Source organism: Colias croceus, chromosome 21, assembly GCF_905220415.1.
Source record: "Colias croceus chromosome 21, ilColCroc2.1".
Lineage (NCBI taxonomy): Eukaryota > Metazoa > Arthropoda > Insecta > Lepidoptera > Pieridae > Colias > Colias croceus.
Genome location: NC_059557.1, coordinates 591276 through 618455, shown reverse-complemented (window position 1 = coordinate 618455; position 27180 = coordinate 591276). Strand labels below are relative to the sequence as shown.

The 27180-nt window shown below is 32.8% G+C and overlaps 3 protein-coding genes across 4 annotated transcripts in view; 1 reads left to right on the top strand and 2 right to left on the bottom strand.

Annotated features, from left to right (window-relative positions):
- Positions 1 to 1687: 1687 nt before the first annotated feature.
- LOC123701450 (RING finger protein 121) lies at positions 1688 to 7433 on the bottom strand. The gene is made up of 8 exons (XM_045648934.1): positions 7232 to 7433; positions 7035 to 7069; positions 6708 to 6849; positions 6281 to 6435; positions 5398 to 5626; positions 4483 to 4585; positions 3024 to 3156; positions 1688 to 2163 (listed from the first exon to the last, which is right to left on the bottom strand). Exons 1-8 carry the CDS (start codon positions 7271 to 7273, stop codon positions 2043 to 2045), a joined length of 960 nt encoding a protein of 319 aa, XP_045504890.1. The 5' UTR covers positions 7274 to 7433; the 3' UTR covers positions 1688 to 2042.
- Positions 7434 to 10158: 2725 nt separating this feature from the next.
- On the bottom strand, positions 10159 to 13874 carry LOC123701437. Its single transcript, XM_045648918.1, has one exon. The coding sequence runs from the start codon at positions 13576 to 13578 to the stop codon at positions 10318 to 10320; it is 3261 nt and encodes a 1086-aa protein (XP_045504874.1). The 5' UTR covers positions 13579 to 13874; the 3' UTR covers positions 10159 to 10317.
- Positions 13875 to 22414: 8540 nt separating this feature from the next.
- The window catches only part of LOC123701436 (protein cramped), a 36110-nt gene continuing 31344 nt past the window's right edge, over positions 22415 to 27180 (top strand). For both annotated transcript variants that reach the window (XM_045648917.1, XM_045648916.1), the window contains exons 1-3: positions 22415 to 22538; positions 22695 to 22769; positions 23205 to 23308. In XM_045648917.1, the coding sequence (XP_045504873.1) occupies positions 22751 to 22769; positions 23205 to 23308 (123 nt within the window). In that variant the 5' untranslated portion in view covers positions 22415 to 22538; positions 22695 to 22750. The remainder of the gene's footprint in view (positions 22539 to 22694; positions 22770 to 23204; positions 23309 to 27180) is intronic.

Genomic DNA, 27180 nt, shown 5'->3' with positions numbered 1-27180 from the left:
TAGATTCTGTAAACAACAATCGCAAAAAACATCCGAGACGTTGTGTTGGTAGAATATTAAGCTATATTCCAATGAAATAAAGTTGATAATACAATACTCATCTTAGCTAACATTTAAGATTTTTTGGAACAAGATTTGGCTACGCTAGAACAGAGGTTTTCTCAGAATATCGAACTATATTGTAATGCCATAAGGTTCATTTTATAAATTCAAGTGTTTTATAACAAATTTAGTCTAATTGTATTTTTAGTTGTTTAGCAAGTTTCTTTATAAATGAAATATTTTTAAAGAAAAGAACAAATTCGATCATGAACGGTGACAAAATTCAATAAAGGCATGAACGTTGCCTTACAAATAGTTGCAATCAATGATATTTTATGTATAGATACGTTATATACTCACAATATATCCAAAAAAAATGCTTCATATGCAGTGTCAGGCACACACAAATACAAGTTTCATTTTACTTAATTTATTACATTGACAGACTGTATAAGAGAGATGGCTCTAATAAAATGATATAAACAAAAAAGACAAAGATAGTTTGTCACTTCCGCGCAGGTGTAAGCAAAAGTCATAAGAATTCACCAATTAAATGTAAATAAACAAATAGTTGCCATGGCAATTGGCATAGACTAACGACACAGAAGGTTCAATGTTATAGATGTTACGTTTCCTGCACACGTAAACAAATGTGACAATTTCATTTACTATTTAATTATTATTATGAAGTTGTATTAAAATGAAAAAAACTTTTTTGGAGATATAACTGTATTAAGCATTTATTACTAGCTGTGGTGTTCGTTTTCGGTCATCATCATTTCACCCGATAAACACCCACTGCTGACCATAGTCCTCCTTATAGAACTCCATACGGACCGATCTTACGCTATTCGTTTCAAGGCAGTTCCCGGAACCCGTACAAGGTCATCACTCCAACTTGTAGGATATAATAATAGTGGTGCTTAGATGAAAAAAAGTATGAAATAAAAGAAAGGATGAAGTATAAGCCTTTTTTATCTAAAACACAAATAAAATTTATGTTCAATAGCTATTTACAGAAAAGCAAATAGCATTTTTCGTCAGTAGCGATAATCTCTACGTATATTCAACATCATTTTTGCAAACAAACATTTTTGCCATCACGATTTCATTGTAAGTATATAATAAATAGATATATTTGTTAATTACATGCACTGTGTGGATTTAAATATAAAAATAATCAAGTATTTACCCAAATCGAAATTAATAAAATAACCGTTCTATTTTCAATAATCGTATCTACATGATAATCTTTGAACACAGTGTGCGCTAGCTTTGTCACACTAGTGATTGAAGCAATGTTTTATCCCTTTCATTATTTCAATACAAGTGTCAAGCAAGTGTCATTCATTAATAATTGCAAATTGTTATTTTTGCTCAAAAATTATAATATTTTAATACATTTACCTGTGATATGATATTCCTCTATCTTTCTTTAATTTACTATCGTAATTTGTGCACTTTCTGAACACACAAGAAGGCATTATTGATAATTTTAACGTTTATATCAGCATGTGCGTTCGCTGTCACAAGTCACAATCTGACTGATTCCACTGGTCCCAATTAGGACCAATTCACGGTTTACGTTTTGGTGCGTTGGTAACGTATCTACCTCTTGTTTCTATATATAATATCATTGGTTGCAATATTGTAATCATCGAAAAAAATTATCATTTTAATGTAGTTTAATCTCAATAGATGGCGTGGAGTGTCCCTTAGACATATAAAATCGAAAGAATGGAATAAATTTGATTACTATGACGGGATCGCGGGTGGACGAGAGCCTAGGAGTTTCTCTGGTATGGCAAAAATCGCGGGTACAAATCTACCTCATAAATTTTTCTATTCTTTAAAAATATTTCCAATATTCGTCTAGGCCAAAACTGAAGATGACATAGAATGTTGAGGTATATTAGAAAACAATACGGTTGATTTTAAATCCAGACTAGTTTAGCCTACAACCTTATGATCTACTCGCTGGTCTTCTTGGTCTACTTGGTCTACTCGAGGCCGAGCAGCCAGTTGATGCCCTGCACGAGGAATATGACGAGCGGCTGCCAGGCAATGATCCATCGGATCCAGTCCAGCATCTGGCCGTAGAGGATGTGGGGACGGTCCCAACTGATTTAGTGTTCAGGGAAATTATCGAATAGATTATTGGTTAGAATTTTGCCCAGTTTTTTATCTTATAACATAACATAGCTTTCAGCCCGCGGCTTCGCCCGCTTTCACCACAATTTTTGAAGTTATACTGCTTTTGGCGCGATGGAGAAAAATGATGAGAGTGAATTTTTACGATGCGCGCGCACACCGACACCTAAATTTAACAGCATGAAGTTAGTTCTAGGTGGTATGGAAATTGATAACTATGTTCAAGTTGTATATTCTAGTATTTTTTTCCAAACGCCAAATAAGTATAACTTCTAACGCGTGTACTAAGTACACACACTCTTTTTTCTCTTGAATCTACTACTATCTCAATTCTCACTATCAAATAAACCGCATAAAAATCCGTTGCGTTACGATTTAAGCATACATAGGGACAGAGAAAGCAACTTTGTTTTATATTACTACTAGCTTTCCGCCTGCGGCTTCACCCGCGTATTCAAAGAAAAACCCGCATAGTTCCCGTTCCCGTGGGATTTCCGGGATAAAACCTAACCTATATGTTAATCAAAAGTTACCCTCTATGTGTGTGCTAAATTTAATTGTAATCGGTACAGTAGTATTTGCGTGAAAGAGTAACAAACATACATACACATACATCCATCCTCACAAACTTTCGCATGTATAATATTAGTAGGCTACTGATGTTACATAATTTATTTTTCAGAAAAAACTAGGCTAGCTATTAGTGTAATAACTCAGGCCCCGGAACCACCATAGAAAATCTATTGTGTCTTGGACCGATCGGGCCGCTTGGGGCTCAATGGGTTAAAGCAAATTCTGTGTGATAATAACACTGTATATATAAAGGATACGGGTTAGTGAACATCCGCTTGAGGTCCACCTTCTCCTTGCAGTAGGGGCAGGTCTGCTTCTTGCCGACTATGCACCAGCCGCGTATGCAGAACTCGTGGAACACGTGACCACAGGTTAATTTGTATGTGTTTTCTGTAATGAGTAAATTAGTTTATAAAAACTACTGAACCTATCCGAATAAAATTTTTATGGAACCAATTCGACACTATTCCGCATCAAACAAAAAAAAAATAATCACGTAAATCGGTTCAGGAACCTCGGAGTAATCGGTGTACATACATAAAAAAATACCGGCCGAATTGATACCCTCCTCCTTTCTTTTGCAGTCGGTTAAAAAATTTAGTTAATTCTCATTTTAATTTTAGCTATTGGGTATGGTATGTATCAACAAAATCGTTTAATCAGCCGTATTATAATTAATATCGTAATCGTTTTAATGAAACAGAGCCATACAATTAAACACTATTTGAAATTTTATATTAAACTCCATAGATGGAGTCAGGTGTTTTTAGTTTTTAAAGAAAAACTTGTAATAGTTCAGGATACATCGCCCATTTTTGCAAGTGACTACTATCAAGCTGATTTTCTGTTTGTAGCTTTATTTTGATGAGACACCGAATAATTTCGTGTACGAAACTCTCGATTGTGGTAGCTAACAGAGATAACAAGGATAAAATTTTTTGATTTGATGGTTCTCAAATATTTATTACGCAATTTGTAGGACAATATGTCTGTTGAATTATATAAACATTAACTAAGTGAAAACAAAAAAATCAGCTTGTTAGTAATCATTTATGATGACCTCGTTATCGATACAATTTGGAAAGGGGGACTCTTTGAATAAACCATAGATTTTGTAGGACAAATATTTTTTCGAATAATTTAGGTTAGTAATTAATCTTGAGATTGAACATAAAAAAATCAGACTTTAGTAATAAATATTTGAGAACCATCAAATCAAAAATTTTTATCCTTGTTATCTCTGTTAGCTACCACAATCAAGACTTTCGTACACGAAATTATTGGGCGTCTCATCAAAATAAAGCTACAAACGGAAAATTAGCTTGATAGTAGTCACTTGCAAAAATGGGCGATGTATCCTGAACTATAATTTATTATGACTCGCTTCAACTTGACGTCACTTGACTTATGCCTATTACAAACTCAAACTCAAACATTCATTTATTCAATTCAAAGCAGCACTTTCGAATCGTCATTACATAAGTATTTTCAACATTTACCACCGATTCGGAAAGCAGTATCTATGGAGAAGAATCGGCAAGAAACTCCATAGTTGCTCTTTTAAAATCATGTCAATATTACATAATATGTAAATTATATCTAACTACATAATATATCATAATATGCCAAAGAACTGTCCTGTAGTTTTTACGCGACAACCCTCCATGGGTTTTTATCACCACATAATGTACACCTATTCATACATAGTTAACTGACCTAAAACTCCCTCTTCATCCACGCTTACTAGAAGCCGGTTCCCGCACACGGCGCAAACATTACGTTCCAACAGTCGAGTTGGTATACCCTCCTTTGTGTAATACTGAAATGTGAAAAATAATATATTTAAATCTTATATATAAAAATGAATCCCAAAATGTGTTGGTAAGCGCATAAGTTGAGAATGGCTGAACCGATTTCGATAATTCTTTTTTTATTATATTCCTTGAAGTACGAGGATGGTTCTTATGTAGAGAAAACGTAAATATGTACCACGGGAGAAGCCGGGGCGGACCGCTAGTATATAATAAAATAATAATGTTAAAACACCAAAATTTTGATAAATAATTACTTAAACCAGATCTTGACATATTTTTTGGATCTCTCGCACAGTATAAGCATAAAATTATTCACAGTTTTTCCAGTAGCGTATAAAATAATGTAGTATATTGATTATGTTTTTCTTTCGTTTATGTTTAATTGTATAAGTGTTATTAATGCGAATGTTGTGTACACCTATAATTGATAAATACATCAGATAAAATTAATTAGATAATGTCTTCTTATATATAATGTAATGTGTATTTATTGTTGTGTGTTCCATAAATTAAATAAATAAATAAATAAATAAACCCTACTAATATTTTTAATGCGAAAGTTTCTGTATTTTTTTGTTTGTTACACCTTAATGTAAAAACTGCTGAACCGATTTTCATTAAAACTTGGATTAACATTAGTATAGCTTTTATGCCGAAAATCCTAATGTAACGGCAACCATGAGGGTCACCTTTGACTATGTGGACGAAGCTGCAATCGAAAAGCTAAACATCTTCGCTTAGCAAAAGGCATGATCACGATCAAGCTTCCCTATTGTTCATAAAAAGATGCAGATCGCGAAATTTCTAGTATAATTACCCCAATAGAAGCTGCCATTCTCTCTGAGCAGTACTCCGACACGTCCCTGCCGAGCACACCAAAGTACAGTCCGTAGAACAGCGTTAGCAACGCCGCGTCCATCCACTTGTGGGCCTTCATGCCAAACAGACTGTTCAAGTTGAATAGCGTGAGTATCATCAGCGTGTAGCCGAAGAGGCCGACCACGCAGCACACCTTGTATATGAGGTAGAACCATTTGTACACCAATCTGAAATTTGTTATTATGTATGTTTATTATGAAAAATTAAAAAATATGTATATCCAAATACCAATAAAGTTGCGTTTAATATATTTTACTATGACCACAACACATTGTCAGCTATTTTTAAAAGATGTGTATAACTCAAAATGGTTTTTAACTTGTATAAACTTAAACAAATATATTTTATGAATACACATTGTCTTAAAACTTTCATTGATTTAAATGATCACTTCTACCAAGATGAATCAAGGCAATTGATAGTTACTTTTTTATTTAACTTTATTCATATAATAAGGCCCGATTTTTCAATTCTTGGTTAAAACTTATCCGTCTAATAAAGTATTACACGATAATATTAAAATGTTACCATTAAACTGTCAAATCTGGACAATTAAAATGCAATTTTGAAATGTTAGTTTAATACGTTATCCAAAGAATAAGTTTTAACCAACAATTGAAAAATCAGCCCTGAATAGAATTAAAATACATTAGCTGCCTAATAACTACTCTGTTGTCAGTTTATGACTTATACATTCCAAACACTTATCATTAGGATATATTAATTGCAAGGCAAGCTGTTAGCTTACCTAGTCAGTGATTTACAAACAAAAATAATTAAAAAAATCTATAATTAAATATACTATAATAAACTAAACTTACCTAGGTGTACTAGGAGACATGGGTTTCCTGGTGGATTGACGTAAAATGAATGCCGTCACTGCAGTAAACATCATCCATATTGACACAAATCTAATCCATATGTTCTTGAGGCTCATGATCAGCGGTAATACCCACATTGTTACCATCGTGAAGAACTAGAAGAAATTTTGTTTACGTTAAAATAGGACAAATTAAACCAATTGAAACTTTCGTTGTTAGTTCTTTTAATGATAATATAACATCATCACAATAAAGTTTAAATCGATATTTTGTGGTTTATTGCCCTATTTTTGTCAAAACAAATGCAAGTACTTACTGCTACTTGAACTAATAAGTTAATATAACTTAATGAATTCATTGAATAATGTGATAATTGTAATAATGTTATTTCAGGGTATTAAGTTTAAATAAACAAATAATTACTCACCGAATAAGATCTGTAGTGATACTTCTTCCATTGCACAAATACAATTTGAGCTATCACAAGCACTATCATCAAGATTCCCACCATGGTGACATGCATGGACTCATGTCCCTCATGCATAGCATGCATCTTCTGGTGGTCATATCTGGGACATTTCAAAATGACAATTAATTATTTAGTGTATCTTGTTATATGTAACTTATATTGCATAAACTTAACAGTTTAGAAATTATCAACTACTTTTAAAATAAATAATTTGGTAATGTTATTAACTTCATCATAGATATCAATTATTTAAAATATGAACCCTAGATTAGTTTGCGATCTCACCTCATTTTTTCCTCGTAGGTTAATTCGACATAGCTCTGAAAGAAAATAAAGTAAATATGTATCTCATATATGAAAACACCACGGACTTGTCATTTCTTCGAATATCCACATTATTTAAATCAAAACTTCATGTTCAATGTTTTGTAATGCACATATTCATGTTTTCATTATCATTGATTAATTTTATGGATACAAACCTTGTTAGAGTCCACCGGCGCGTGTAAATCTATACCTGCCATTTTAGGGCTTTTTTTTAATACAAGGAATTTATCAGTGCGGTCCTGCTAGACCTACTTTCTTGCTAACATAATTCAATTAAGAAAGTTAAAAGGAAAGGTCAATGTAAATGTAATAAATGCAAACAATTCACAGATGGATCATGGACCGCTGAATTTCTTGGCAAAAAAACGTCAATGGACAGATGTCAATAAATCTGAAATGTCACATGCTGTCAAGTGTCAAGTGGCGGGAGTGTTGCCACCTTTGTTTGTTTAGTTTTGTTATCACTGTAACATTTTTAAAACAATAATTTTCTTATTTAATATGAATATTGGACATATTTCAATCCTAAATGAGAAGGATATACACTAAGAATATTGAATTAATTTTTATTATTGGGTTGTACTTTTGGAAATATTGAGAGCGAAATAAAAGAGAACTAACAATTATTTTAACACAAACAAAACACACGAACAAAATCAACTATTAACAATGGCAACACATAACATATGTCGAGCTTGGTCAGGCTTGCTTTACGGGGGGATACCCTTGCTCGTTCAAAAAATATATAGGTAAGCAGATACAGGCATACAGCCTATACCTAACAAAATTCAAAATAAAATAAATTCAAGCTGACAAGTTACACCCAGAACAGTTAAAACCAAGGTTAAAACAAACGCTTATGTGTGCGCATAAGAATTACTATACCACTATACCATATATCGTGGTCAGATAGCAATCAAAATCACAACAGTAAAACTCTTAGAGTAAAACTGGTTTTACAGGGTTTTTACTGTTCTATGCTTGGGTACACCCTTGCTATACCTAACCACATTAAAACAGTAAGAAGTTTTTCAATTAAAATTGTAATAATATGCAACTCATTTTTGTAAAAATTTGATAAGTCATGTATAAAAATTTTTTTCGCGTGCGCAGCGAAAATCGTTAAAGAAAACGTTATTTTTAGAATACAGCTTGCTATACCAATTAGGTCATAATAACTTTTTTATAAATTATGAGGTTCAAATATGGGAGAATATTGGTGAAACAGGTTTAAGGTAATATTGTGATTATAATACTTAATATTTTCAATTTTGCTATGAATCAATTGCAATATGTACTTGGAAGTTTGTGAGATGATAATATTTTTATCCAGATCCGGGTGAAATAGGTACTTATTGTTGGGGTAGGGCCGCGGTAGGGGTAATATCACTGACCTCTATAACTATAGAGGTCAGTGGGTAATATGCACTGGATCTTTTATTTAAGAAAATTATTTGACCATTATAAAGCTACTATCTTTACCGAGTTCCTAACCAACTGGCGCGGCGTCAAGTCCGCAGATAAATCTGCGCGTGAAATTCCTGGTCAGCGCTTCGGTGCTTGGCCTGCGGGCTGCGGCTCAGCACAGCTGCAGCGCTAGCCCTAAGAAGACGCGAGATTCCGGTTGTATTGTGTGTGTAAAGTAACGAATTTGTTCACGGACGGATTTGGATGAAACTTTATTGGTGTTAAACACTGAATAATACAAGAGTTATCGAAATAACCGCCACCTATATTAAACTCCAACACATTAAACTCTTTAAAAAAAAATTAAAAAGACCCGTTACAGGAGTTCAAAATCCAAACTTAGTTGCGTATTTCTCATTAGGTCTTAACATATTTTATATTATGTAGGTAAGTATGTAGGTATATTATCATTCTATCTGTATACTTACTTTATTATGTACTAGCTGTTGCCCGCAGCTTCGCCTGCGTGGATAAGATAAATAAACATGATATCATCCCCTATTTTATCCCCTTGAGGGTAGAATTGATCAAAATCCTTTCTTAGGGGACGCCTCAAATTCAAATTGCTTTATTTGCAGAATGTAGAATACAGATGTTTGTAGATACAAACTCAAACTCAAAACTCAAAAATTCATTTATTCAATTAGACTACTATTTATTAGCACTTTCGAATCGTCATTACATAAGTAGGTATTTTTAACATTTACCACCGATACAGATAATATTGATCCTTAAAGATTCTGCTCGTAGTTGAGCGTGCAAATAAATTATAAACTACATTATTATACAATATTACCTATATACCACAACACTTATAGATACACTTATATATAAAAAAAACAACCTCCGTCCTAACATCTACCTGCATGCCAAATTTCAGCCCGTTCCGTCCAGTGGTTTGGGCTGTGCGTTGATAGATCACTATATCAGATTGTTATTATTCAAAGATGTGAAATTTATATTTTATGTGTATGTATATCTTATGTCTTTCAATACATATTCTAATTAGCTGTAAGTAATATATTTGTGAACGTACTGCCGCTCCAATCACTAAGTACATAGAGGGGCCACTGAAAATCAGTGTTGCAACAAGGTTGCAACTGTGTTGCAACATATAATGAGTGGCTACCTGGTTTGGCTCCTCATTCTGTTTCTTTCTATTTTTATTCTACTGTAATAATAAGATTGTTACCTATCGTGATTTTAATTGTTTACTTGTTTTCTTTGTTTCAAATTGTTTGTTTTCTGTGTTTACATCATTAATTTAAATTTTATTGTGTTCATTGTATCTTGTGGAGTCAAATAAACGTTTATTTCTTTCTTTTCTTTCAAATAAGTACTTTATTCTACCCGCGAATGCGTCCGCAGGTGAAACTGCGCCTGTGTTTGTATGCTTGTTGAAGTGAAACTTCTTGGGCTTGTTGAGAGTAAAATTTCAAGGTCGTGTCATGGAAATACCATCACGAAATGGAGTAAGTGACAATTTTGGTATCTTTAAATCTTGCTAAAGAAGTTTCACTTCTGACACGTGTCCTCGTAACACTCTTTTTTTCAAATTCTGCCTTCTCCAAAAATATTTATTAGGTAAGTAGGTATATGGTTAAAATACAGAAAATATATTACAATGATATATTTATAATAAAAAAGTCTACAATAGTTTATACGTTTCAAAATCAAATTATAATATTATCAAAAACAAATCACAGTCGATCACAGTCACACTACTGAATTAATTATATTCTAAGTCCTTTTAATAAATAACAATAATACCTAATTAAAATAACATCAACGGGTAGTAAGGACTAACGCATAATAATTCCGTAATGTACAGTCTTGAGGCTCCCGCTCTCACTGCAGCAGCGGGATGCGTTTTTATGCTTTCGTGTAACATTTTTCTTCCCTTCTTATCTTCCTTATAATAATCGATAAAGAACGTATGTTCCGCAACTAACTTATGGACTAAAATTTCGAAATCAGATGATAAATCTTTAGACAAGTCTAGCATGTGATCAAAGAATTTGTATTGTGTCTTTCTAAGTATACGAAAACCGTTAAGAATCCTTTGCAGAGCATGATGATACAGAACTAAAATCCCGATTCCCTTCGATGCAACATCGTCGCATAATAATTTCAAACATATCTTACTAAATTCTTGAAAGGTTTCCTCATGAATGTTAGGCAATCGACTTTTATACTTTGCTGCAATTTTTAAATACTCTATTGCCAATTTAAGACTAGTCATTATCATATAGTTCTCATTGACAACCAAATTTTCCTGAAAACTATTGTTTATAAGAATGAGTAGGATGGGATCCTTTGTTCCTTCCAGAAATTCTTTATAAGAAAGTAAAGAAACAAAACTATAGATATTAAATCTCGCCATGTATAAGCCCTGGTGTTTGACATGCCACATTTCATAAGCCTTTTTAAATACGGGGTTCAAAACTTTCTCAAAGGCAATAACTTGCTTTTCCTTACCATTCTGGCTTGTTATGTAAGTAATAAGGAGAGTTTTGAAAGTCCAATCCAATTTTTCAGTCCATATCCTATTCGTTATAGTATCGTCAACAATTTCCGCAACAAAATCCACTTCAAGTTCCAGTAATACTTCGTTGTATTCAATTTTTGATACAATATTATTCATAAACCGATAACAATTAAGTCTTCTGGGTAGAGTCTTCAAAAACTTGTACGAAGTTATGCAATAGTCCGTTCGTACTATTTGGGGCAACTTTTCAAACTTATTTAACAAATTATATACAATAATGCTTTCATTTTCAGTAAGGGTTGAAATCAAATTTTTCAAAGTGCTCCATCTTTCTTGAACGGTCGTATGATATGCATCATTTTTATTCAAGTCATTTTTAGTATAATTTCGTAAAGCTTTGTAATGTAGCTTAAAAATATCAGCACGTACAGAACAAAATTGTGTATTATTCCAAATACTAGTTATAATTTCATTATGTTCTTCTTTAGTTAACTTTGTAAATGCTTGAAAGACGCAAAGCTTTTGTACAAATTCTGGCCAATTTTGCAATTTTTTGATACATTCCTTAATCTGGAAAGGTGTCATATAATGCAATAAAGCCTTTATTGATGAAAATGAGTCTTGTAAATAAATACCCTGAGCATATTTCAATACTACATCTAATGAAGGTTTTGGTCGTGCCACATGTATATTTTTTAAAATGTGTTTACGCAGCTCTAATTCATGCAATTTGTTCCAATGAATAGCATCATCTTGCAGAACATATGCATCTAAGAACTCCAATGATTCCTTCTTAGATAAAAGTTTATAAAATCTCTTATCAGGCACCATATGTAGTTGATTTTTATATATTGTTTTAAGTTCAGTAGCCAAGGATTGTGGCCAATAAATTCGGACTTTTTCAAGAAATTTCGAAATTTGAGTGTCTTTCTGTGAACATATTATGCCATGAAATTCCTTCTCATGATTATACAATATTCTTGGATCATGTTTCAATGCATTTAAGCATGCACTTTCTCTGGGATTTATTAGCAATGATTCCTGAAATAAAACTATTCTCCAGACTCTCTTTCTATTATATAGTTGTTTAATCCCTTCCATGTCATATGGATCTTTCATTGACTTTATTATACTCTCAATTTGGCTTGCAATTTCTGGATAATCTACTATCTGTTTATTCCAATCTTTGAACAAAATTAAAATATTTTCCAGCCAGGAAAGCATAGTTTCGTCTTGAGATGTTTCAATTTTTTTAATAACAAAGTGATACAGAAAGTCGAACATTTTACATTTCTCTTCATCATTAAATTTATTTTGTTCACATTTAAATGTATCAAAATCGAAAATAGCGACAATTTCATCAGGCACAGGTAGATTGTTAATAACAAAATATGTAATGGCAGACTTAATGCATGGTCGATAATGTTTCTTAAATTGTGAGTATACTCCCATTTTATTGTAAATATCATTTAAAACATTCCATGTTTTATTATCAAATCTATGTGAGTGAAACTTCTTTAAGATAATGTTTATGACTTTAAGTCTGAATTTTAAATCACCTAGATGTTTATTCCGCAGAATGTATAGTACAACCTTAATTTCCTGCTGTTTCTCAGTACTACATTCCAATAAACGTGAAATTAAGACATTTTGGTCAATTCTTTTAAAAATCTGTTGACACTTCTCTTCAGGGAAAAGAGCTTTGAATTTCTTGTTTGATTTGTAATGGTTCCAAAACCTTTGGAAACAATCTACATCAATATACTTGACAAATACTAATTTATCAATGTGTTTTATATAACGATTGAATTTACACATAAGCCTTCTCGGACAGTGCTTCATAGCAGCTTTTGTGTGTTTTGAATTGAACTTTGGTATTTCTTTTTTATCAACTTTGTCTAAAACTTCAAAATATTTCTCACCTTGCTTGCTTATCACTATCATTGCTTTTTGAAGCATTGGCTTTTTCCAGTAATGATTCTTGATGTATAAATTCAATGTTTCGGCACTAACACAGAAAATTCTTAAAAATATGTCATCAGGTATTCTATAAATATCCTCTTCCAATTTTGCTAGGATAAATTCCAAAGAGCAATTTGGAAGCCATTTCATTGCCAAGTTCAAATCAACATCTTTCAAATAGTTGAGGAATGCTTCATTGCGTACTGGATCCTTCAAGTTAACACGAATGGAATACAATAGTTTATTTCTGGCTGCGCACAACATATAAGGAAAGAGCTCTATGTGAAGATATTCAGGATTAACTATATGTGTATATTTTGGATCAGTTATTAACCATACTGAATGTTTTATTGCTCTAGAAACATATAACATATCTTCACATTTCAACACTTTTAGCAAGTAATCAACATTTTTTGTGCGACATGCAAAATCAATTTTGAAGAGATTATCTATATCAGGTTTGTTGTAATCTATATCTTCTATTTCCTCGTTAGGATTGTTTTCTATAGCATTTTGAACTGCTTTGTTAAATTGCCTGTGTTTTTGTCCAAGTGTTTCTTTCATTTCTAATTTGATAACTTCCATTTTTCTAAGTAAAATCTGGTCTTGTAGTAGGTGTAGACCTATTCCAGATTCCTTATGTATTTGTTAAAATGTTTTTCACTTATGTATATATCACGCTTTAAACTAAGTACCGTATAATACTATCACTGCTGACTGCACTATCAGCACTATACTGATTAGATGTTAGTGAAAATTGCACAATATTTTTTATTACTATTTCACCAATAAGCGGAAATTAAAGTCAAGCGCAAATAGGTAATGCTTTCAGATGATTGCTGATTCTAAGTAATAGTGACTATGAAATTAATCACTATCAGTGATAAAGACGTAAATATTTTCAGCCGCAGCCTATTTAATTACAATTGACATTTGTTGTGAAATAATATAAGGAAATATTAATAAGAAACTGTTAAAAATGTTTATCACAAAAAATTATAGGTAATTTATGTTCAAACCTATAGTAGCTGTACTATTTTATTTTTGTTATATTATTTTCAAAAAATTTCTCATGTCTATTTTATTAATTTATTCATTATTTAATATTATTTTTGTGTCAGTGTCAGTAGCAGTCTGCAGTGTTGCCACCTTGGTTGCCACCAAGTTGCCACTCCACTATATTACTATACTGCCCACCATACACTAAAGTGCAGTAACAGCAAAATCACGATTTCGAGTAAAACGCATTTAAAGTTAAGAATTGATTTTAAAAAATCAACAGAATGATAAGCAAAAAAATTTGAATGCAGAAAGGTTGTAAAGGCATAGGTTCACACGTTAAAGTAATAAAAAAAAATATATCTTAATAACTGAATTTATTATGGCCATTTATTCTTTTTGGTGCCTATTACTGCATAGCCTTTTTTGTAAAAAATACCATTTTAAACTTAGTAAAATGCAGCAAAAAGCCCTATTACTGCGTTTGGATCAGTTATTTTGTCAAGAAACCCAACTAACATGCAGTAAGGTCAAAAAAATACTGCATTTTAGTTAGTTTTTTAAGAAAAAAGTGTTCAATTTACTAGTGCAGTAAGAAAAATAGCTAGTTCACATTTTAAAGACCGTTTATTTCTTATTATTTAATCACAATAATTCAACTCACTTATGTAAAATTTACATATCAAAAATAAAAAAAAAACATCTAATTATTAAAGGACCCTGCGCAGAATGCACAACCTCCTTTGACAGTTTTCTCTTAAGAGGATTACAAGAGCTAGCTGAAATTGAGTGACTCGCGCACACATTAACACAATCTACGACGGCTGATGGAGATCACGCCGGAGTATTGTACTAGATGGCGCCACAGCGACGTGAAAAACCTAAGAGCAATAAACCTATAGAGTACTTGTATCGAGCGTATACAATTTACATATATTTGTTTCTCTCTATCTAAAGAAAACGTCGTATGAAAGAATGAGACAGCTATAGACAACAAGCTACGTTTCAACATAGTCATGGCACCATTTTTACTATAGGTACGTATTTAGATAGATAGAAGGTGATAGTGATGGGATGTGTTTCAATCGATAAAATCGTGAATGTATTTTGCATTTACGGATTCGTGAAATAATAAATAAAAAAAACAAAACTTATAATTAATTTCAGTTGAATACATTATTTGTATATAATAAATGCGAAATTATGCGAGAATGGATGTTATTCTTTCACTGCGGAACCGATTACAATGAAATTTTGTACATACACACATAGGTTAGGTTTTATCCCGGAAATCCCACGTGAACGGGAACTGTGCAGGATTTTCTTTAAAAACGCGGGCGGAAAGCTAGTATATTATAAAAGAAATTTTAAAACTTGAAATGTAATTTAAAATAAAGAAGGAAATGATGATAAAGTTAAAGGAGTGAGGAGAAAGGCACAGTCAGTATGAAGGAATCATGCAGCATTTTAACAAGTTAATAAAAGGACAGTCTTAATGAAAACATTTTCCTAACATCCTACTAATAAAGCGAAAGTTTGTGAGGATGAATGTTTGTTACTCTTTCACGCGAATACTACTAAACCGATTACAATGAAATTTGGAAAAATTACTTTTGATCCCGTAAATCCAACAGGAATGGGAACTATGCGGGTTTTTCTTTGAAAACGCATGTATATTAAGTATGTATTTCAATAGTAGTTTCTCATCTATGAGAACTGTCATTTAATCAACCGTTTAATTTTCACATAGTTACACATTTAAAGTAACTTATGTGTAAAAAATTTCAAAATAAAAATTCACTCTCTTTAATCAAATGTATTTATTATCTAACTACAGGAACAAAAAAAACGTAAGCGTAAGATTGCACAATTCTTCTAGAGTATCCATCTTGATAACACGCAGGCTCGAAATGCAGTGAACACAATATAGCAAATTGTGGCGGCGTCCAATCAACTCATGTCTCATGTTTTATACCCATTTTTTATTTAGCTCTGGAAATCTAAAACAAAATGAATTCATTAATAATCTGAAAGAGAAATTAATAAACAACAGACGAAAACTAAAACACATAAGGCAAATAAAACAACCACGTGGCCGTTTTATTTTCCTGCGCTAAAAAATTTACATCTATTATTTGCAACAACAACTACATAATATAAATCTGATATAAGAAACAAAATAAATAAATCAACGTTAATATGAAATAGATTTTTTGTCATAAATCGATAATATACGCTAGATGTGTTACAACACTACGGTGGTAAACAAAATGCCAAACGTGATATTATTGTGACATTTTTTTAAAATTATTTCATTATTCTATATTCCACAACCCCATAAAGTGGGTAAATGTTACAGTTACAACATAAAATTACAAAAAAGCGCTTGATAAAACCTTCAAATAGGTTTAAAACATAAATATTTATCAATTTGCTGAAAATCACTTACCGATGGAAAGATATTTGCACATTGTTTTTATCCAAAACTCCCATTCGACTAGTGATAGCCGGTTGATAAACATACAATAGTTATTTTAGCACACTGACAAATAAAAAGAAACGCTGTACACTTTATATTTTCTAAATATTTCGTTAAAAACACTTGACACACTGAGCCCACCAGCTGGTTGGAAAACAAACTGACTGCCGGCGCGCTACGTTTGACAGTGCAGATACTCTATCGCTATCTCAATCTGGCTTATGCTGTTATTGACTAAGAGTAAGTAGATTAGAAAATATGTATTTTGTTCTGTCTCAATATAAGAACTATATAGGTTTATTGCTCTTAGTGAAAAACTGACGTGACTAAGAAACAACTAGAGGAGACAATTTGTTTATTTTTGATTTGTTGTATTACTTGGATAATATAAGGATATGGGTGATTAAGTAAAACTAAATCAATGATACTTATATTTTTTTTATTATTTGAAATATGCGGTCGAAAAAAAAACATATTTTAATCGTATTATATACTTTGAAAATTACCTGTTTACTATTATATGCTTCTTCTAGTACTTGCTTAGATGAATTTGGACTTGAATCAATAACTTCACATTCATGAATATATATACTAAATATCACTAAACATAATATCACTAAAATGCTCTTACCTTTTACTACCATATCGTTCAGATTTACGTTTGATTTATAAGAACGTTTTTAGTCCTCTTGACCTATGATATAATATAAAAAAGCTAGGTCATTGCTCTTGACGGGTTTTGTTTTATTTCCCATACTTAATATTAACAAAAGATTACAAAATTACAAATAATTTATCAGTAGTCTGTTTTATAGTAAGGAACATGGATTCTAAAAATAATTTAACAACAAAAACAAACAATTCTGGCGGGAAAAAATCAGGGAAACAAGCGACACGTCCGTCTAGTAACAGGCCTCGGCCGGTAGTGTCGGTACACAGGCGTTCACGCACACATGCGTACGTTTTTGGTTTGGGAATAAGAATTTTCGATTTACTCGAAATCTATTGATTGGACTAAAAAAATAAATCGACATTATTTTAGTATGTTGCTTGTAGAATTATTTGCCGTAAAAACAGAATGATTGCATGTAGTTAAGTATGGTTTTTAAGCATCAAAAGATTCTTTTAGAGGTATCTTTGTGATTTTTTTCTATCGAGTAAAGTAAGTTGTATTGTGTTTTCAGCTCGATATCTAGCTAGTATATATCCTGAAGAATATCATATATTTGTCTGAGATTTTTTACTACAGTTAATCATATACTTTAAAGCATTATAAAACTCGAGTTTTGCCTCGTTTAGCTCTTCTAAGCCCCTTAATATTAACATATATAACATAATGTATCTTTATGTTTAACAATAAAATAACATTAACTGCACTTTAGCTAGGAATAATCATATCTGTGTCATTATGCTATCCAAACTAATCTGCAGTAATGCTGTATTTTACTGCGTGTTAGTCAGTTTATAATGATAAAAGAATGTTAAGTATTCACAACTAAAATGCGACAAGCTTTGATTTTACTGCATTTTAGTTGGGAGTTCGTGACAATAAATTGTATTTTCTTAATTTGCAGTAAAAATAGCTTGTATGGCGGTAAATTTTACTGCGTATTAATTTTTTTTTTAATTTTTTTCCAGAAATATAAAACTATCTAAAGAACTGTAAAATTATATTGCTTACTGCATTTTAGTTATGAAACCTTAAAATTTAATCTGCAGTATAATTTATACTGTATTTTAGTTGGGAAATCACGCCAAATTGTTAATTTTTTTCGTTTGCAGTAAGTGAAAACTGTTAAATAAAAACCATTCTTATAGTCTTAGAAATAAGTAAGTTAATTCAATAGAAAGCTTAAGAAACCCGCTTTCAGAATCACTAATAAAACGAAAAATCACAAAAGGGCTGTTACTGCTCTTTAGTCTCTGGTGGGCAGTATACTCTTTGTGCCACTCAATAGACAAATCATAGATGACATGAAGTAAAATTCTTCTTTCCACTTCTTTCTAAGAGCAATAAACCTATAGAGTACTTGTATCGAGCGTATACAATTTACATATATTTGTTTCTCTCTATCTAAAGAAAACGTCGTATGAAAGAATGAGACAGCTATAGACAACAAGCTACGTTTCAACATAGTCATGGCACCATTTTTACTATAGGTACGTATTTAGATAGATAGAAGGTGATAGTGATGGGATGTGCTTCAATCGATAAAATCGTGAATGTATTTTGCATTTACGGATTCGTGAAATAATAAATAAAAAAAACAAAACTTATAATTAATTTCAGTTGAATACATTATTTGTATATAATAAATGCGAAATTATGCGAGAATGGATGTTATTCTTTCACTGCGGAACCGATTACAATGAAATTTTGTACATACACACATAGGTTAGGTTTTATCCCGGAAATCCCACGTGAACGGGAACTGTGCAGGATATTCTTTAAAAACGCGGGCGGAAAGCTAGTATATTATAAAAGAAATTTTAAAACTTGAAATGTAATTTAAAATAAAGAAGGAAATGATGATAAAGTTAAAGGAGTGAGGAGAAAGGCACAGTCAGCATGAAGGAATCATGCAGCATTTTAACAAATTAATAAAAGGACAGTCTTAATGAAAACATTTTCCTAACATCCTACTAATAAAGCGAAAGTTTGTGAGGATGAATGTTTGTTACTCTTTCACGCGAATACTACTAAACCGATTACAATGAAATTTGGAAAAATTACTTTTGATCCCGTAAATCCAACAGGAATGGGAACTATGCGGGTTTTTCTTTGAAAACGCATGTATATTAAGTATGTATTTCAATAGTAGTTTCTCATCTATGAGAACTGTCATTTAATCAACCGTTTAATTTTCACATAGTTACACATTTAAAGTAACTTATGTGTAAAAAATTTCAAAATAAAAATTCACTCTCTTTAATCAAATGTATTTATTATCTAACTACAGGAACAAAAAAAACGTAAGCGTAAGATTGCACAATTCTTCTAGAGTATCCATCTTGATAACACGCAGGCTCGAAATGCAGTGAACACAATATAGCAAATTGTGGCGGCGTCCAATCAACTCATGTCTCATGTTTTATACCCATTTTTTATTTAGCTCTGGAAATCTAAAACAAAATGAATTTATTAATAATCTGAAAGAGAAATTAATAAACAACAAACGAAAACTTAAACACATAAGGCAAATAAAACAACCACGTGGCCGTTTTATTTTCCTGCGGTAAAAAATTTACATCTATTATTTGCAAAAACAACTACATAATATAAATCTGATATAAGAAACAAAATAAATAAATCAACGTTAATATGAAATAGATTTTTTGTCATAAATCGATAATATACGCTAGATGTGTTACAACACTACGGTGGTAAACAAAATGCCAAACGTGATATTATTGTGACATTTTTTTAAAATTATTTCATTATTCTATATTCCACAACCCCATAAAGTGGGTAAATGTTACAGTTACAACATAAAATTACAAAAAAGCGCTTGATAAAACCTTCAAATAGGTTTAAAACATAAATATTTATCAATTTGCTGAAAATCACTTACCGATGGAAAGATATTTGCACATTGTTTTTATCCAAAACTCCCATTCGACTAGTGATAGCCGGTTGATAAACATACAATAGTTATTTAAGCACACTGACAAATAAAAAGAAACACTGTACACTTTATATTTTCTAAATATTTCGTTAAAAACACTTGACACACTGAGCCCACCAGCTGGTTGGAAAACAAACTGACTGCCGGCGCGCTACGTTTGAAGACAGTGCAGATACTCTATCGCTATCTCAATCTGGCTTATGCTGTTATTGACTAAGAGTAAGTAGATTAGAAAATATGTATTTTGTTCTGTCTCAATATAAGAACTCTATAGGTTTATTGCTCTTAGACTTCTTTAATAAGTCACCGGCAGATAATTTAATCTGTGGCAGATAACTATCCGCAAGTTAAATATCCCAGGATTCAGGAAATTTATAAACTTTCATAGGATTCTAAATATGAAAAAAATTATATTATTTTATGCCCATATTTTTGAAAATTGATAAGCTTACCGAACCCGCGTGTAAAAATCTCACTCACGCGTAAAATTAGATATCAGTGTGCACAGGCCTAGGCAGTATGTTTTATAGAGCAAATTAAAAGCTCTTCTGTGATTGGTCGACCGTTTAGAAACTTAAAATAAAGAATGGATAGATTACCTACTCGTTTATAATCCAACAAAAGTTTATTTCCTAGGAAATTTATAAACTTGCAGATCTTGTTATCTTCCGGTGACATAATATATGATAATTAGACATCGGATTATGCATTTGCATATTTGCAATATGCAAATGCATAAAACTCTCTAATTACGGCGTTAGTGCATATTTTAGCCTTTTTCCCCAATCATGCATATTTCGTGCATAAATCGTTAAGTAGCGGGAGTTTTGATTGGTCGACTAACCTTTATTAGCCAATCAGAACGCTCAGCGAGTAAACAAACCCTATTTTGGCATGGTAAAATGGCAAAAAATTACAAAATGGGCTCCATTTTAAGTAAATTTTGAGCCATTCAAAATAGGGCTAGATTACCCTTTTGGGGCTAAAAACGTAAAACACGGGTTGAATTCCAAAAAAGGGCTAAATTTAGCCCGGAAAGGTCTAAGGTGGCAACACTGGGCTCGCGGGTGACAAACGTCACAAATTTGCGCTCGAAAATTTTGGCATTTTGTTAGTGCATATAATCCGATGTCTAATGATAATATAACCAGCCAAAATTTAAAATTAAGATCTAGATATTAAACCAAAAGTACATTCGTCGAATAAAATAAAATAAAAATAATAGCATTCATTCCTAAATCGTAAACACCGTCAGAATCAATGCACTTGTGTGCGTGCGCGCATCGCCAAATTTATGTGTGTGCTAACTTCTACCTATATAGGTTGTTGAACTATATACATAGTAGTCTTTGGTTGAACTGAATTGTGCTTTTGTAATGTCCACACGTTCGTTTTTTAGTGGCGGACAGGAATGAAATCTAATTAAAAAAAAAAGTTTTTTTTTTCATTAGATCTAAAATGTTATCGATTCTGAACCATTTCTGAAAATTTGGCCGGTCATTGAAAACTAACCCTGTATTATTACAATAATATAATATTATATGTTTAAATCTTAATAAACCGTAACACTTCTCTGATTTAAATTCGATTTTATTAGCACAACCTCCTGCAAGTCCTACACTAATTATTGTACATTTTTATATAGGTATAGTTTGTATATGTACGGGCAGACTGACACTGAGTAAACATAATATGATGGGTTCGGCCACAGGGTTCGGCCAAGAAGCTTACATCCAAGTTCGGCCGTTACAATTCAATCATTTCAAGAGTTATAATATTCTAACGTGTATACTGTATATTACTAAAATTGTGTGTCTTGGTCTTGTAGTATAATTAAGTAATGACTAACAGCTATGCTATATTAACCAAAAACCATATTATTACAGGTATCATATTAACCATATTAGGTTACAAGTAATACTTTATTAGAGTTAAGGATTTTCATCATCTTTAGTTCTATAGCTGTCTTAAAAAACACAAATCACTCAGAGCAATAATTATTGAGACAAATCATGATTCAAACCGTTCAAACCATAGGTAATCTATATATATAAAACTCAAAGGTGACTGATATAGTGATCTATCAATGCACAGCCCAAACCACTCGGGCTGAAATTTGGCATGCAGGTAGATGTTAGGACGTAGGCATCCGCTAAGAAAGCATTTCCCGAAATTCTTGCGGGAACGGGGAAAAACGGGGATGCACGTACAAAGTCGTGGGCGGAAGCTAGTATCAAATATACTTGTAGTCAAATAGACTTTTATCGCAACATGACAATCCAGATGACAATTGACAAATGACAGTGTGAATGACAGTTTCTTGCTGTTAAGTAGTTGTGTTTACAAAAATATAATACCTAAATAAAAAGTTTTGAATTATGTACTTCAGACTTAACCTTAAGATTTAGATACCACTAAATGATTTGAAAACTACTATCACAATTCACAAGGTTTTTTCACTTAACTTATAATATGCCTAAAATACCTACATACCTATGTCGTTACATTATGCATTTTCTTTCAGGATTTTAATTTCAAAAGTAAAGTTTACACGAATAAAACATAAAAAAAACTTTAATTACAACCTTTCTTATTACAGATTTTCGTCCAATAGACATATAGTAAGGCAGGAACAAGACGTTCACGAGTTGATATGCCTATGCCAAATAAAGGTCAGCTTCTTTAAAATTCTGAATGATTTTTTAACTTAGCAATTAGCATTAAACGGATTACAGTTATAATATTCACTTTTTTGGTATATTATTCAATGCAATTTTATATATCACTCATGGGAAATTATAAAAATATTATTTGAAGTTTAACATGGTCAAGGCTGTTTGTTGTCTATTAAAAAAAAAAACACAAAGCCTCCACTTTTCTTTATTATCACTTTTCAAAACAATATCAAAATTAGAAAGCATCTTATTCATTAAAGACAGAAATCATATTATTAATGGTGATACATTAGAAAACATATCATCAAGTCTACTTAAGATTATATAATAAGAGAATTCAATAGCTACAGGAGTGTTTTCTTTCTCATCTACACTTCCTTAGTTGAAGAATGCTTTCTTTCTATTAATATTTTCGATTATTAATGTTTTCAGAAAACCATGGCATGCCTCCAGAGCTTAAAGTTACAGTTAGTACTCCTCAGAGTAAAACTAACTCCAAAATAACAGTAGCAACAGTGAAGCCAAGCCTGAATAAGGTATGAAATATAGTTATTATACAATTTACCATAAGAGCGGCCGTACACGGACGGCTCGAGCAGTTAACGGCTGAGCGTTGTACACGGATGGCTTGAGCAGTTGGTTGTTGACGGCTTGAGCCGTCGGTTGTTGACATCTCGAGTTGTTGCTACCAACCGCTCGAGCCGTTGATTTTTCTGACTAGTCGAGTCATTGATTTTCACGGGGGAGATAGTCGTCAACGGCTCTAGCGCAGTCAACGGCTCGAGCTGTCGGTGTATGCCTCACGACCGCTCGCGAGCCGTCAACGGCACGGCGGAATTTCGTCATGCCGTTGACGGCTTGAAGCGGTCGCGACGGCTCGAGCCGTCACGTGTACGGCGGTGAATGAATGCCTATAGTTCACCGCGCGGTCGCGGTCGGTCTCAACTGCTTGAAGCGGTCCGTGTACGGCCGCCCTAAGATATTTGGTACTTGTGACTTTATTTTTCAATAATTTTGTCAACCACTCAACGGATTTGGATGAAGTTTCGTACTTACCGAGATAGTTTGAGATGTGTTAGAGGACATAGGATAGGTTTTATCCCAGGAATCCCAGGAACGCAAACTATGTGGTTTTCTTTTAGCTAGGCTGGTGAAGTTGTGTACTTAGAAAGCTAATCACAAAAAAGCTCCAATCACATGGAAATATTATGTATTTAACAAAATGCTTATATTACATGGAAAGATAATTATGCAAGCGGTCTGCCAGAACCTGTGTCTTCATATATTTAAACGAGCTTTCCGCCCGTGGCTTCGCCCGCGTTTTCAAAGAAAAACCTGCAATGTTCTCGTTTCCGTGGCATTGCCGGGATAAAACCTATCCTTAAAATCCTTTCTTAGGGGACGCCTACGTTATGACATCTACCTGCATGCCATATTTCAGCATATGGTTTGGGCTGTGCGTTGATAGATCACTATATCAGTCACCTTTGAGTTTTATATATATAGATAATAGTTAATGGTAAAGATTTATTTATTATTTTATATTGACTATAGCTTTCCGACAAGGAAAAAGATGTGAAAGAAATAAAGACTTATAATATACAAAATAATTTCAATTAATGAAAAAACACATTTTCACATTATTATTTAGAAACAAGTCAGGTTTAGGACGTCCAGCATAAAGTATTGCCACAGAATATATAATAGTAGTTAATACTATGTACAGAAGGTTTACATCCTAACAAAAGTCAACTTTAGGCATAAATAATTGCCTAGTCTTGATCGGCACTTGCTTGCAAGCGAAATTGAATCTTACGGTGGGCCGCGAGCGCTCATATTCTATTGCGCGGCGCCGAATCGATGCCGCGTTTATTACGAGAGCTCAGGGTTGGTACTCGCCGCCGATTTATCATAGGTACGCGAACACACGTCACGCGACCAACGCGAACGCAGTGAGCGCGCGGGCGGCGAGTGGCAGCCGCCAGCCACAGGCAACCCGCGCTCGGCTGCCAAGTGCCAACTCAGTCGGCAACGGCGCAAAACATACCTAAACTTCGGAGTGAAACTCCCTTGAAAATCCCTTGAAATGGAAGTGAAACCCTGGTAATGCCACAACTCTCTAATTCAGTCATCATCAAAAAACCCAAAATAAAAACATAAACATATTTTCTGTAAAAATAGAAGTATCATATTAATTTAATTGAGTTTATGTACTCATAGTCGAATATCTACATGTCTAATAAAATCATTAAAATAAATAAAACTCCAATTTATGACCCATATTTATTATATAAGTTGTGAACAGTTTTAATTAATGGTTTGTTGATTATGGTGCTGATATCTTTGGCGAATATAAAGTCAACGTGGTTAATCTTTGGTTTTGCTGCTTTAATTTCTTCTAATACTCCATTGGCTCTTAGCTCATCAGCTAATCTTAAAACTTGCTGTAATATAAAATGGCTTCATTAGTTCATGTGTAACTGCTTTATAGGTATACTAGCTTACCGCCCGCGGCTTCGCCCGCTTTAAACGATTTGAGATTTAAACTATCCTATCTCTCAAGTTGGATCAAACTGCACATGGTGTGCGAATTTTATTATAATCGGTTAAGTGGTTTAGGAGTCCATTGAGGACAAACATTGTGACACAAGATTTATATATATTAAGATAAGATTATGTTAGTAACAATTTGAGGTATGGAATCTAACAGTTTTTATTTGATTGATAGATTATATTCCAACTATTGTAAAAAGGCAATTCTTAGTGTCTCATTACAATTTCGATCTCACTTATCTTCAGACTATTCATCAAACATAAACAAACGAGATAAAAATATGATTAAAATAACTATTAAATAACTAGCTGCTCCCTGCGGTATCACCCCCGTAGCTCCACTCCTACTGTTGGTCGTAGCGTGATGATATATAGCCTATAGCCTTTCTCGATAAATGATCTATCTAACAGCGAAATAATTTTTCAAATCGGACGAGTAGTTCCCGAGATTAGCGCGTTCAAACAAACAAACTCTTCAGCTTTATAATATTAGTATAGATATACAACACTCACAGATTTTTCCGCTAGTCGATCATTTTCTCCATACACCAGCACGACTGGTACTCTCACGTTCGTCAGTTTGTACGGCCTCACAGCGCCGTACAGGCCGTCCTCCCAGGCTGTGAACACGTCGGTTAGTGCTATCTTCGCGTAATGCTCGTATTGCTGCCACGATCCGGGCTGTACTCTTGCGACATATACTGGCAGCATATCCTGGAAAAGGATATGTTATAGATTTGTAGATATAATATTTTTTTTTCATTAACAATTCAGTATGTTATTCTGACTCTCCTCTTATAAGTTATGCAGAAAATATCAGATGAATGGAAGCCTTATCAGTGAATTTCATGTATATATTTTTGAATTTTTGAAGTGAAACTTTATTTATTGCTTTGAGAGTAAAGTTTCAAAGTCTCGTCATGGAATAAGGCGAGTATTTTGGTATCTTTAAATCTTGCCAATAAAAACAGTACTTAAAAAAAAGTTTAGTTCACGTCAAATGTATATAAATAAATGCTTAATCAATTAAAGTAAAGAATAACACACCATGTCGAGCTGATCATTATCCTCCCCCATAACAAGTGAGATCACTTGTACGCACAGGTTCTCCTGCGGTCTCTTCGTTCTGCAGGCATTGTTGGATATAATCTTCCACATGTTATCGAACAAATTTGATGACAGTAAGCCTTGAGCCTTCATTCTGTTCTGGAAAACAATTTTAATCCATTTTTTGTTATGTGTCCTGTCTGAATTCATAATAACAATTAATTTTACAGTTATATACAGAAAAACTTTGTTGGTTTGTGGGTAGTTTTACGAAAAAGTGGAAATATCAGACAGCCAGTATTTGTATTCTCTTTGCAGTCAGCTAGATGCAATGCTTCGTTCTAAAATGTTATTAATTATAATGTAACTTACGATTAAATTCATGTCTTTTACGATCCATTCTATCAACGCTTTATTATTGGCCAAGTACACAGCTGGTGCTAAGCCAACGAAGGCCACGATTTTTTCATTATACTCTGGTTTCTCTGACATCATGACGAAGAATGAAGTAGTTCCCATTGAGTGCCCGATGTAGAGGATCTTCTCTAAGCCAGTCACTTCGAGAACCTTATCAATGATCGCTGGCAGATCGTACTTGCCGTGCTCATCTAAGCTGGAAAAGATATAAAATAGTTAAGTTTAAGATATCAGACGTGTGGTTAACAAGGCGGCATATCTTTAGTAAATTTTATTAGGACAGAATATTTTCTTTGCATTGAAACTAATACTAAACGTAGTAAACGTATAGTTAACCTTATAATATATTATTTAATCCTCCACGGATTGCGTTAACTAAACTTAATCAATT

Bases quoted from the DNA above. Each gene is read 5' to 3' on its own strand.
- LOC123701450 (XM_045648934.1), bottom strand. From the start codon at position 7,273: ATGGCAGGTATAGATTTACACGCGCCGGTGGACTCTAACAAG. The intron at 7,070-7,231 runs GTTTGTATCCAT...ATTTTCTTTCAG, and splicing joins CGCCGGTGGACTCTAACAAG to AGCTATGTCGAATTAACCTA. The intron at 6,436-6,707 runs GTGAGTAATTAT...AATTTCTTCTAG, and splicing joins ATCACTACAGATCTTATTCG to TTCTTCACGATGGTAACAAT.
- LOC123701437 (XM_045648918.1), bottom strand. From the start codon at position 13,578: ATGGAAGTTATCAAATTAGAAATGAAAGAAACACTTGGACAAAAACAC.